General features: G+C 50.0%; 1 protein-coding gene across 1 annotated transcript; it reads left to right on the forward strand.

Annotated features, from left to right (window-relative positions):
- The first annotated feature begins 465 nt into the window (after positions 1-465).
- On the forward strand, positions 466-9644 carry pde4a (phosphodiesterase 4A, cAMP-specific). The gene is made up of 10 exons (XM_047037592.1): positions 466-708; positions 6031-6124; positions 6249-6412; positions 6567-6665; positions 6807-6971; positions 7483-7582; positions 7835-7989; positions 8124-8246; positions 8392-8574; positions 8676-9644. Exons 1-10 carry the CDS (start codon positions 613-615, stop codon positions 9198-9200), a joined length of 1704 nt encoding a protein of 567 aa, XP_046893548.1. The 5' UTR covers positions 466-612; the 3' UTR covers positions 9201-9644.
- The last annotated feature ends 2171 nt before the right edge of the window (positions 9645-11815 follow it).

Genomic DNA, 11815 nt, shown 5'->3' on the forward strand with positions numbered 1-11815 from the left:
AATTCAACTTTTTAACACAGTTCCCAATAGCTCTCCCAATCATTTGTCCTTGATCTACTTTAAGTGTAATGTATGTCTTTGATAGAATTTAAACAATGATCAATACCTATGCGTTTGTAGAAGTGGCACGTCCATCACAACCAAGAGAAACTTCTCTTTCATATTGCTTCACAAACATTGTGAAATATGGCACGGCTTATAGGGCGCTTACAGACCTCACACAACCTAGACCTGCAATATACTGTTAAAACACAGCCCTCATTCCCCAAGATAGATTTACATTTACTTTTAGCAGACGCTCTTATCCAGAGCGACTTACAATAAGTACAGGAACATTCCCCCGAGGCAAGTAGGGTGAAGTGCCGTACCCATGGACACAACATCATTTGACACGACCGGGAATCGATCCGGCAACCTTCTGAATACGAGCCCGATTCCCTAACCGCTCAGCCACCTGACTCCCCATATAGATAACAGAGATGACGGTCTGTGTCTACTGTACAGTGTCAGGGCTGGTCCTATACAATTGCCTAGCAGGTTGGTGTGTAGCCAGGGCCACAGTAGACTGATGCTGGCCGTGTGTCTGTCCCCTCAGAGGAGACCTATCAGCAGATGGCCAGGGAGACTCTGGATGAACTCGACTGGTGTCTGGACCAGTTAGAGACTGTCCAGACCCATCGCTCCGTCAGTGAGATGGCGTCCAACAAGGTACCTCGACGACTCCGCTCGCACCGGGCCACGCGACTCGCTCTCATGCTGCACTGCACTGTACACCTCATAATCCCTCTTTCTCTGGTCGTCTTCCACGCGTAAGTCGTTTTTCGCCACGCCAAACCGTCACCACATCCCCGACTGTGACCTCACAAGGTAGATGTGCCTTGTACTTGCCTCGTGTCATACACATGGTGGAGACTCCTTGTGGCGGTGGGGCAGAGGATCCTGTCGCAAATGTCTGGGGACAAAACGTTGGTGTGACTGTCGAGGAAAGAGCTGTGTGGTTTGAGCACGCCGTTGTATGAGCTGTCAGATTCCCTCTGATTGTGAGGGTGTGCTTGTGCTTGTGTTTGTGTGCAAAGCAGGAAGGGAGGAGAGATGGATATAGAGACAGAGAGAGTCAAGGGGCTGATGGTCTGTGGGAAGGAAGGACAGAAATGGGAGTGGGGGGGGGGGGTCGGGTCCTGATGCTGATGTTTCTGCTGTAACCTTGGTTGCTATCCAACAGCAGCAGGGTCTGCCCTTCCCTTTTAGTCATTGGCTTGCCACTCTGACCACAAAGCATGTGATTTGGGCATCGACCAATGAAAATCTCCGACAATAGTCTTCAGTCTTAAAGAGACAGAGCTGTGTTCATGTGTTATGTACCCCAGAGCCGAAGTAACATTTTACATATCTGTTTTTTCTCTACAAAAATGGCTTTGGTTCATGTAGGCTTTTAAGTAGATCTTAAAACAGAAGAAAATGTATGCACGGGTAGAAGAGGGAGGGTGGGAGAGAAATGGTGGTGCATAGATCTGTGCAGTTTTGTGTGTGTGTGTGTGTGCAGCCTATGTGTGTGTGTGTGTGTGTGCAGCCTATGTGTGTGTGTGTGTGTGCAGCCTATGTTTGTGCATATGTGTGTGCATGTGGTGAGAGAAATCACATGGGACACGGCGAGCGCGCAACAGAGAGAGGATGACGCCGTCTGTCAGCAAGCAGCCAGCACATATATGGGAAACCGCACACAACGTGGACTCTCACTCGCCCTCTCTCTCTCACGCACACACACGCATTCTCTGGCAGACGTACATGCCGTCAGCAGCACATGCGCAGTCAGGCTGCGAGCACAGGCACGCACGCGCGCGCACACACACACTCACACAGAGGCACACGCACGCGCATGCAGCCACACACTGGCTGATTGGCTCGCAAGGTCTGTCTACGGCACCCAGAGAGACAGAGCGAGAGGCAACGCATCAGAGGAGGAGGACGAGGAGACGAAAAAGCTCAGCACCAGGATTACACCTCCGGAATCTTGGCCGGCAGAGCCATGGACTGACTGGGACGGCGTCTGGGGATAGCACAGGGGACACATCTCACGGGAGACAGGGCAGCGGGACAGACAGCGGGAGGTACCGCGCCGTTTGGGGATTGCCGAGGCAGAGGCAGGCCGATGCACGGGGGGGGACTCTGGGCCGGGCCCCTGGATCTGCGTGGTGGGGGAGGGGCAGCAAACGCAGAGAGGAAGAGGGAGCCTGTTTTTCCAGACCAGAGCAGATGCTGTGATTCCGTTCGCCTGACCGTCTGCCACTAGCCCTCCCGCCCGCCTCCTCCTCTCTCCCCGACTCTCCGTCCTCCTCTGACTCTCCCCGCGGCTGTCCATTTTCCCCCTCCTTCACCTTGCCGTCTGCTCTCCCCCCCCCCCCCTCACCTGCGTCGTTCGACTCCGCCGTCGTCTCGCTTCCCCTGTCATCGTCCTCTTCCCCCCCCCCCCCTCACCCCTGGCTGCCTTTCGTCAATCCCTTCTCCTCTGACCTTCTATCCCCCCCCCCCCCCACCCCCCCGAAAACCTTTTTTCTTTTCCCTCTCGCCCTCTCTTTCTCTCCTCCATTGCCTCCTCTCTGTGCCCTTCAGACGGTGTGTCTTTCTCTTTCGTTGTCATCCCACCCCCCAGCCCTCCCCAACCCTAGCCCCCCCAACCCCAACCCTGCTGTGTGATTTGGGTCAGTTCTACTCACCAGCTGGGATGAGATGTAGTCTTGTCAGCAGACGGATCCAGGGGGCTCCTGGCCTTCCCATCAGGGAGGACCCTCGTCGGAGGACCACACTGGGGCCCGGCGCTGGACTGACAAGGGCGCCCGGTCCGGGGAGCGCCACATGTGCGGACGGACTGTGAGCCACTGCAGCCTCTGCCCTCGCCCCCTCGCCCCCCTCGCGGGGCAGTTATCGCTCTGGAGTGTTCCGGCCTGGCCGGCTGCGGCCTCTCCCCCCACACCTTGACGACATCCACATGCCGCTGGGGCACTCGCAGTGCCCCCACCCCGCTCCACTACCGCACATCCTGCCTGTGCCAGCGCCAGGCCACACCGCCCGTCACCCTCAGCATGGGCGTGGTGGAGGCCATTGACCCCGTCCCTTCACCCTGCCCCTCACCTGTGCCGGGGGGCTACCGGCTGCCTCGCTCCTCCAGCTACAGCCCCCTGCAGGGGAGGGCGGGGGCCGAGCTGGACCTCGGCGCAGCCGCCCCGGGGGTGCTGGATGGGGGTGGGACGGCAGCGGAGCGAAGGACACCGTTTGTGGACTTGTTCTGTGAGACCTGCTCCAGACCCTGGCTCATCGGCTGGTGGGACCAGGTAGGGCTGGGAGGGCTGGGAAGGAAAACCAGGCCACCCCGAAGGCCATCGTGGGTTGGTTGTTTTGGAGGGTCAAGATTTGTTCTCATAGTTCTGTTTTCCATCTTCTGTTCTCATGGGGACCAGGTAGGGCTGGGAGGGCTGGGAAGGAAAACCAGGCCACCCCGAAGGCCATCGTGGGTTGGTTGTTTTGGAGGGTCAAGATGTGTTCTCATAGTTGGTAGCACACTGCTAAGTGTTTTGGCAGTAATCAAATCATTTTCTTTCAGTGTTATTCTTTTAGATTTCCATGTTTGTGTTGAAAGCTAGAGGACTATTTGGGACAATAGGAAGTACAGACCAGTTGATGTGGTGTGTTGATGTGGGATGACTTTAAGTCTTGGCATCTAAAATAGAGTGGAAGTTGGAGAGATTTTGTTTGTATTTTCCCTGACCAATTCAGTCTTGCAGATCCCCTGCATTATTTATCTTTGCGTTCAAGGAGAACACGCAACGAGTTCTGAGTGTATTAACCCTAAACTTCACTCACTGCTGGCTGTTACACGGTGAAAGAGTCCATTACATGTCAACATACGATGGTAGTCTCTGTTTTGAATATTGAGTATTTCAACTACAGAGAACATACCCTGAAGCCGAAGCTAAGGATAGATGGCAGAGGGACAAAGAGAGGTTTGAAAGTCTCCTGCACACCTGCTACCCTCCCTCCCCCTTCCCCTCCCTCCAGTGAGACTGGCCTCAATAAGCCTCCAGGTGGCGAGGCTCAGTGTCAGTGAAGGGCATGCTTCACCTCAGAGCCCACCTGTCACAGAGACATCCTGCCTCGCTGCAGTGTTCTCCTGGACAGCTCCTTCTCTGGGTTTTGCTCTGACCTAGGAGGATGGATGCTGTGTGCAGTGTGCTTGTTTCTTGGACTGGGAATAGAACAACAGTGCATCTTTGGGAGAGCGATGCTGATGTCTTGCCTTTGACCGTGTTGTTTTGATACAGTCCCCCCCCCCCCCCCCCCCCCCCCCCCCGATCGCAGCAAGGACTATGACCATCTGACCAACTCACCCAGAAACATGCAGCAGAAAGGTCTCATTTTCCTCACAAAACATTAGAACGTTTCGATAGGTGAACATTTCAGGGGCAAACCATTCTTTTAGCAAGTACGACACGTTCCAATTTCAGTTTGTTTTCATGAACATACTGCAGCTGGTGGTGGTTGTAATGTATGTGCGTAATATGCCCCAATGTAGAGGACTGAAATGTTTTATTGGAGGAGTGAGATAGGAGAGACACTAACCGATTCATTTTTCTGTCTGGGGGTTAAGGTGTTGATTTCAAAGGTTGACATCTATGGGCAATTGCTAAGCCCTTTGTAACACTGATCATAAGAAGGACTACATAAACAAGACGTGATTTGACGATTGTCCGATGATGTTCCCGGCACATATGGCAGTTATCAGAGGATTGACGATGCCCCCCTTGCTTCTATCACAGCTTTGGCTCGGGACCTTGTGTTGAATTACTCAGGAGGAGGAAGTGTGTGGTCGTATGTGTCTCTGGTTGTGTCGGTTGGCAGCTATGACTCAGCATTATGTGTCACTGGGCTTCTCTGGACACCTGCTTCCCGGTGGCTTCCTCTTGTCTGACAGGTTTCGTGAAAACCTGACTTGGAACATAGAACAAAGCGTCCAATTGGACGGGAGAGGAGAATCACATAAGCCGAGAGGAAGACGGGGAAGAAAAGGCTGTGGGGATGAGTAGGAGAAGGGGAATGATTCCTATGGCAGAGACACAAAAAAAAATGTAAACGGAGAGTGGGCAGGGTTGTTTACCGTGAGAGGCAGAGTGGAAGAGGGGAGGGGGAAGAGGAGAGAGATGGCGAGAGCAAGGAAGGGGAGGGTTGACCTTGGGAAAGGTCAGACACCTGCCTTCTCTCTCAGATTGTCACCCAAGCAGCCGTCGCTCTCCCATCATGCTGCAGGACTGACTGTGAGGAGGCAGTTGCCAGGGCAACCTCTCTGGTTGCCATGGAGATTACTATGTGTGAAGGATCAGTCAGTAGAACACAGACTAAGGGGTCTGGTCCGAATCGCACTGCGCCTGCACGTGACTGGCTAAGATCACAGCCATCAGGCTTGACTTTTGTTCCTCAAACGCAAACCTAGTTTGGTTGAAATATGTGTGCCTTAAACCCTTTCCATTTTGCACATGCCTACTGTCCTGTCATGTCTGCCGTTGACATTGTAGGAATGTTTACATTCTCGCAGTCAAGGACAATGGCACAGTGTCATATTACCAAAGGGAAAAACACTGGAACACCCATCTTATCATTTCAGAGCCATGCTGACAGGTTTGCTGCAGTGAGCGTCTGGAGGACATTAAGGACATGAATGTTTTTCGGTTCATGGGACGGTTCTCTTTTCTAAGAGGACAAAGCCTGGATTCAACACGGCTCTCATGTCTCCCTGCCAAAACTCCACATTCTTAGGAGTCTGCGCAAATTGAAGAGAGTTGGCTCGTTAATGGATTGCATTTTCTTGCCTTCTCTTTTTGCTGATTGCTTCGTCGTGTCGCTTTGAAACCGACATGTTGACCTCTCAGATCCACTGTCACCTTATGTCTTGACGTCCGTTATACCAGTTTTAACCCTCTCCATCTCTCTGTCTCCTCTCCCCCTGTTTTCTCTTTCCTTTCTCGTTTTTTTCTTGCTCAGTTTAAGAGGATGTTGAACCGGGAGCTCTCCCACCTGTCTGAGATGAGTCGGTCAGGGAACCAGGTGTCCGAATACATCTCCACCACATTCCTCGGTGAGTCAAAGTCAAACCCCCCCCAGCGCACCTCGAGTCCATTCCTCCGTCTCTACCTCTTCTCCGATCCAGCCTCTGTTGCGTCTGACTTGTGACCTCTGACCCCCCCCCCTCCCGCCCCCAGATAAGCAGAATGATGTGGAGATCCCGTCCCCCACCCAAAGAGAGAGGGAGAAGCCCATGTGTCACATCAGCGGCGTGAAGAAGCTCACGCACAGCTCCAGCCTGTCCATCTCTGCCATGCCTCGCTTTGGAGTCAAGACTGAACAGGAGGAAGCATTAGCCAGGGTAGACTTCTGTCCCTCCCCGTCACTCTCCCAGTACACGCACAAGAGCTTTCGAAGGCACTAAAATGAGTGACACATCTCCCGTACCATGTTCAGTTGAATGAAAATGCCGCATGGTTCAATGCACTGATGCCTGTGTTTTGTCTGTTCTGCAGGAGCTGGATGACTTGAATAAGTGGGGCCTTAATATCTTTCATGTGGCTGAGTTCTCCAATAACAGGCCTCTCAGCTGCATGATGTTTGCCATCTTCCAGGTGGGTAGGGAAAGTCTCTTTGACCATCTTGTCGTGCCGTGATCCCTCAAACGGGTCGCGGAAACGTGACGCACCGTAGCGTCGGCGCTCGCTTCCCGGAGTTCCATTTGACCCGATTTGTGTCTTGTGCGTTGGATCTAGGAAAGGGATCTGCTGAAGACGTTCAGTATCCCGGCTGACACCTTCATCACCTATGTGATGACTCTGGAAGACCACTACCACGCCAACGTGGCCTATCACAACAGCCTCCACGCGGCAGACGTGACCCAGTCCACACACGTGCTGCTGTCCACCCCTGCTCTGGACGTAAGACCCAAGCTCCTGGCATTCATCCACTGACGTGAAGTGCAAACAGTTCCCATGCTGGGTAACCCTTTAGATCCAGGTGCTGGATCTACTCTAACCCTATAATAACAGATGGTTCATAGGTAAAAGGCCTTAGTAAGTCTACTTAACACATTAATGTTCAAAGTATCTTATAAGGGCCTTATTATCTAATAACTAGCTTACGGTGACACTAACCCGAACCCTAATCCTTCCTAATATTATCATCACTTTTATAGTCTCGTTAATAAGCATCTTATAAGGGCGGTCGTTTTTTATTAACTAATGCTTATTACAAGCACCTGGACTGTTGCTTCGTCCTGTACCTTGCCTCTAAATGGGAATATCAGAGGAACCTTTGAATAGCTGTCTTTCTGTATGCAAACCTCATGGAGACAGTGTGCTGAAAGCATAAAAGCACGGCAACATGCACACTTCCTGACTGACCTCTCATTCTCCCGCCCGCCTACCTCCCACTTCTCTCTCCACTCAGGCTGTCTTCACTGATCTGGAGATCCTGGCTGCGTTGTTTGCCGCTGCCATTCATGATGTGGACCATCCTGGAGTGTCCAACCAGTTCCTCATCAATACCAGTGAGTGGAAAGCCCTCCTCAACACTGTAGCGCACCGTTCAGCACTGAATGCAGAGATGACTGCACTGCAGCATTGCTCATTGGAGTATAGCCGTTTCTGGATGCAGCATACGGCTGATTCTGATGACGGTCAAAGCTTCATAAGGTTCAACCCGTGCGACACCAGAACATGCACGATCACCTGACCATCAAACATCGATTTTCCTGCGTGTGTTCTGACCAGTCTGTACGGTGGCGGTTGCTCTTCCCCAGATTCGGAGCTAGCTCTGATGTATAACGATGAGTCGGTTCTGGAGAACCACCACCTGGCTGTGGGCTTCAAGCTGCTCCACGAGGAGAACTGTGACATCTTTCAGAACCTTAGCAAGAGGCAACGCCAGAGCCTGCGCAAGCTGGTCATTGACATGGTGAGGCCCTGTCGCTTACCTGCTCGGCTTGACTCTCATCAAAGCCTCACTGAGGTGGAGCCTGCAATAGTCCCATTTGGGCATTTTGGTGGTGTGATAGTTTCATCTTCTACCACCCCACTTCTTTTCTTCAGGTGTTGGCAACGGACATGTCCAAACACATGAGTTTGCTAGCAGATCTAAAGACCATGGTGGAGACCAAGAAGGTGACAAGTTCAGGGGTGCTACTGCTGGACCACTACACTGATCGCATTCAAGTAAGCTTTCAGATGAAGTTCTATTGTAAACTATGTCCTTTATAGCAGGAAAATTATCCTATTTTTTAGGTACTGGTACACCTCTTGTTTGGGCTATGTGTATACACCTCACCATGTTAATTTGGTGTCTTGTGTGTGTGTGCAGGTGTTGAGGAACATGGTGCACTGCGCAGACCTGAGCAACCCCACCAAGCCTCTAGCTGTCTACAGACAGTGGACAGAGCGCATCATGGAGGAGTTCTCCAGACAGGGAGACAAGGAGCGGGAGAGAGGCATGGAGATTAGTCCCATGTGTGACAAACATACAGCCTCGGTGGAGAAGAGTCAGGTATGCCCAAGCAGGTCCCACAATCACATGCACAAACCCACACACATGCGTTGCTCATTCGTACGATGTTGACCAGTCCGCCCTCTTAAACCCTGGTGTAGGTGGGCTTTATCGACTACATCGTGCATCCTCTGTGGGAGACATGGGGGGACCTGGTCCACCCGGACGCCCAGGACATCCTGGACACTCTGGAGGACAACAGGGACTGGTACCAGAGCACCATCCCCCAGAGTCCCCCCGAGCCTGTGGACGCGGACAAGGAGCTCAACGTCTGCATCGACAAGTTCCAGTTTGAGCTCACTCTGGACGAGGACAGTCACGCCGAGCACGTCGAGGAGGAGGAGGGGGAGGAGGAGGAGGGCGAGAGACTCACGCCGAACCACCTGATGCAGGGCCGCCGCGAAGGACAGAAGGACGGGGAGAACGAAGGGGAGGGAGGCGACGGAATCGCGGAGGAGGACGAGAACGTCATCGAAGAGGAAGGGGAGGTGGTGATGGAGGAGGACGAGGAGGGAGGAGAGCAAGGGAAGACTCGGTTAGGGGGTGAGGAGGGGAGACACTCTGACACGAGTCCCGTGGAGGAAGAGGAGGAGGAAGATTCATCCTCACCAGCTGATGACACATGAGTTTTTGCCCCACCCACCCACCCACCCCCACCACCACCCAACTCACATGCACACACATTCTCTTTACCCATCTTTATTTTTGATGGCAAAACCAAGAAGAAAAAAAAAGAGTTCATAAACAATACAGACCTTTAAATCTATTTTTCAAAAAGGGAACTTAATAATAATGCTTAAAGCTAATAACACAGCAACTGTAGATTTGACGTGGGAGCTGGAGTCAATCCAGCAAATATAATCTGAGGAACTGTGGATGAAAAGGCATGAGGAAACACATCAATAATGGGCCATCGAAGTCGGTGTAGTACTCCGGAACTGAAATGTACACATAAACACATACAGACGCATACACATACACCAAAGTAGTCATGTTAAAACACACAGACAAATGCACACAACACGCACAGACAAACACACACACACATAATACACAGACACAGACACACACACATAATGCACATAATACACTTAAACACAACTGCACACTTTTAACACACTTGTGTGTTTTGTGTGTGTGTAGATGGGGTCTTGGATTGGTTCTGAGTCTTTGGAAAAAGCCATCTCTTAGTGGAGTATTAAATAGTGTCAGTCAGTATTAATAGTTCATGTTTGTCAGAAACTCAACAGGAACTCTGTTCTCCTCAGAAATGCTACACTTCAGAGTGACTTTTTTTCCATTTCTGTCGGAAAGAATAATATGGATCTATAAAGCAGATGGAGAAGAGAGGAGGAGCGGAAGGGAGGAGAAGAGATGATGAGAGGAAGATAACGATGGAGAGGAAGAAGCTGCGATAAAGGGACCTACAGGTCCCACCCCTCTTTTCCCTTTATGAGAAGTGCTACCGGTGCAAGATGGCTGTGTGCCTTTCTGAAACACCAGCTCCCTGAATGGAGCTGCCGTGAAGCAATGCATCGTGGGACAGGAGTGTTTGCTTTTGTCTTCATTTTTGATTGTCTCTTGAGATCTATCTTAACTGTTCTTTATTTACTGTGTACTTCACGAGCTCAGTTTGTGTCTGTGTTTCTGACATGTTTTCAGTCGTAAGTCTTCCTTTGTTGCTCTTTTAGTAATGAGATGTCTCAAAACTCTAGAAAGAGCAGTCACTACTACTACCACACCTCCACTATACCGCCAATAGACTCTTTCCTGCAACTGGGTTTTCTTCTAAGAATGACTTTTTTTTACTTTATGAGTATAAGCCATGTAAATCTTTGGAGCATACGTTATGCCTATTTTCTATTTATCAAAGTTTTGCTGAATATGTTGAACACTTACTAATAATTTCAGCAGCAGCACTAATTCCATATTTCGTGCAAATTGTGTTTCACGTCCAGTCTTTCTTCACATAATGCTTCTGTTATGTCACCAAAACATAAGATTAAGAGTTCAGTGATGGAAAAAGTGCTCGCAGAGGGCTGAAGGAGTTTGAGGAGAAACAGTGATATTAGGGTTTGAAAATCAGGGAGCAGTACTGGTTGGAGGGAAGAAGATTGGCCGGAGGACTGGCAGTCCCAAATCATCCTTATTATATTTGAAGCTTTTTTGCCTTAATGTCACATGCAGGACACATGCTGTGCCTGCCACTATGTAGATTTATATGATATATTCTAAAATATCCTAGTATATTTATACCATGTCTGTATGCCTCTATCTGTGTGAATTGTCTTTACACAATTTATCCAGCGTCCTGCATTTTAAAGAGAAAGTGTAACATTGCTGCTACATAATCAATATGTTGCTACAATGTTATAGCAAATATTAAGAATGTGTTGTGATGATTATGAGAGGACAAACCCACATTTCAATCCCCACTTGAGGGGCCTCTTTGGGGGAGGGTTGCTTTTTACCCTTTACAGTTCTGCTTTAGGTCAAATTAGCAAGACGTGGGTATGGAGGTTTCTGATGATGAATGTGAAGGTCCATGTAGAGAGAGAGAGAGGGGGGGGGGAGGGAGAGAGGGAAAGAAGGAGAGAAAGAGAAAGAGAAAGAAAGCAATGAGAAGAAGAAAGGGATTGGGAGAGGGTGTCTTTTGTTGCCACAAACTAGTTTGTCACACTCACAATCATCATTATTATGGATTGATGGCCAGGCCTTGATCAGGACAGATCGTATAGGTGACAGTTTGACTTGGGATTTTTCATAGGGTAAAATGCAATCAGGAAGGTTCTATCGAGGGCATACAAAGCTGGTTTCTGCTGGTCAGTAACCGGGCTTATTTTAAGAATCCTGTGCCTGATGGAAGAGGATCCTGGGTGTCTGGCCAGCTCTGTGATTGGATAGAGCAGCTTTGTGGGGTCACTGCTCTGGCCTTTGATATGTGGAATGGGAATCTAGGGTTACTGTTGCAGTTGCATCTGATATTCCCATGATGCATATCCCTGTCTCTGAAGATGTGGCTTTGTTTTTGTGGCTTTTTGTTGTTACGAGCTATAAGAAACAAACACCTATTTAATTGCCATTTTAACACAATACTGTAGCAATCGTTTCTTATTAAGGAATTATTCAATTGATTGATCGCTGCCATTGTTTTTAAATAATGAAAAGAAAACCATAGAAAATACCAGAAGTGTTTTCTTTGAACAGTTTGTGTACAGTTTTTATTTTTGTATCATTCTGG

This window comes from Hypomesus transpacificus, chromosome 17 (assembly GCF_021917145.1).
Source record: "Hypomesus transpacificus isolate Combined female chromosome 17, fHypTra1, whole genome shotgun sequence".
NCBI lineage: Eukaryota > Metazoa > Chordata > Actinopteri > Osmeriformes > Osmeridae > Hypomesus > Hypomesus transpacificus.

Coding starts and splice junctions, on each gene's coding strand:
- pde4a (XM_047037592.1), top strand. CDS start 613: ATGGCCAGGGAGACTCTGGATGAACTCGACTGGTGTCTGGACCAGTTA. Junction 6,666..6,806: donor TGATGTTTGCCATCTTCCAG/GTGGGTAGGGAA, acceptor CGTTGGATCTAG/GAAAGGGATCTGCTGAAGAC. Junction 8,575..8,675: donor CCTCGGTGGAGAAGAGTCAG/GTATGCCCAAGC, acceptor ACCCTGGTGTAG/GTGGGCTTTATCGACTACAT.